This window comes from Quercus suber, unplaced genomic scaffold (assembly GCF_002906115.3).
Source record: "Quercus suber isolate HL8 unplaced genomic scaffold, Cork oak 2.0 scaffold_843, whole genome shotgun sequence".
Taxonomy (NCBI): domain Eukaryota; kingdom Viridiplantae; phylum Streptophyta; class Magnoliopsida; order Fagales; family Fagaceae; genus Quercus; species Quercus suber.
In genome coordinates, this window is record NW_027070273.1 from 3,573 (window position 1) to 5,112 (window position 1,540).

Consider the following 1,540-nt stretch of genomic DNA (forward strand, 5'->3'; position numbering starts at 1 on the left):
TTAACCTTTATCCCATTATTAAAGGAGGAGGAAGTGCCATTTGAGCTAGAGCTCATTGGCAAATACATTTTGAGTTTATATGTCATGTTAAGTGTCTCTGTTTATCAATTACCCAAAAAAATGTCTGTCCATTAAAACCTGAAATCCAATGAATAAGTAGGCTATATCCAGTTCTCTGAGAAAAAAAAAAATCCAAAAACAAAAGTCTTCTATATCCAGTTCATTCTAGAATGAGTTGGATGATTTGGTTAGACTAATTTCATTCACAACTAACTAAAATAGTAAAATTCCTCAATGAATTGGCATTATTGCTGACATAGTAGACAATAAAAGTGATATATTGAACCAGACGTGTAAGGCAAAACAAAAGTCTTTAAGAGAATAAAATGTATAACCTTTTGATACAGTCTGAAACCATTGCCAATGAGCTGCCTTGAGATAAAGTTTATTAGGGATGGAGGGACAAAATCCAGCTTGATATCCATATTTGCTATTGTCCTACAAAAATTAAGAGTTCGTAAATTTTTAAAATTGATGGAGCACCAAACAAGGCAATCAATCATGTTCCATTACTTCAATTAGTTAGCTAGTAACATTGGGCAGAAAGGCAATTACTTTAAGACCTGTTTTTTTTTAGTGACTTGAAGTCTTGTTTAGTTAGCAGTTTAATGCATATATTATTTCCAATGGTAATGTCAGGATTTTTTTTTTTTTTTTTTTAATAAGTTGGTACTGTAAGCTATTCTATCAATGGGAAAGCCATTAGACCCATTTAAAATTATGTGAACAAAATGAATACATACAGAAAAGCCTAAATCATCAAGACTCTCATCATTTTTAAACCAAAATATAATGGGTTGTTTACAGATTTAAATGTCCATAAGCCTAGTCGAGTATAATCTGCATCCCAAATAAATTGGATTTAGTTACAGGACTGCTTATATATACATTAGCCAATCAACACTCACCGAAAGTAACTTCTTTCTGATGTCACCTTTTGCAAAGCATAGCCTCCTACCACATCAATCCTAATAACATCCTCTGCTTTAGGGATTGCCTCACTGGTAAAACCATGAGTGGCCATGTCAATGTCTTCTGAATCAGAGATCTGGAAGCAAAATTGTAAAAAAATACTTCAGATCTGAATCTAGAAATACCTTGAATTTCAGGCATATGCACAAAAAACACATTGCATCTGAGTCAAAAATCAAATCCGTGAAAGATTGCAAGTGCTACCGTGTTTAGAAGAACAACAATGAGATCATCTTGAAAGTACTCAAACAAAAAATAGTGCACAACAGCCTCTCTTGTTGACAGTGGCCAAGAAAGCTTCATCCTTTCTTCCAAGAATTTAAAGAAAAATCAGATTTTCAAACTGCAATATATTTGAGGAAGTAAAAGTAAAAAACAAAAAAATTCTAAGAAATGCATTGGTTTATGCTAGACAAACCTCACTAAAGATATCTGTTCACCAATCCGGACCCTTTGTAAACATTTGCAAGTGATAATTTTGAAAGTTGGAATAGTGAACTGAGGCCAC

The 1,540-nt window shown here is 33.0% G+C and overlaps 1 protein-coding gene across 1 annotated transcript in view; it reads right to left on the reverse strand.

Annotated features, from left to right (window-relative positions):
• The window catches only part of LOC111987321 (uncharacterized), a gene marked incomplete at its 5' end in the record, with an annotated part of 4,260 nt that extends 2,720 nt beyond the window's left edge, over nucleotides 1–1,540 (reverse strand). The window contains 4 exon segments of the mRNA XM_065767751.1: nucleotides 396–498; nucleotides 969–1,108; nucleotides 1,237–1,336; nucleotides 1,451–1,540. Of these exon segments, the coding sequence (XP_065623823.1) occupies nucleotides 396–498; nucleotides 969–1,108; nucleotides 1,237–1,336; nucleotides 1,451–1,540 (433 nt within the window).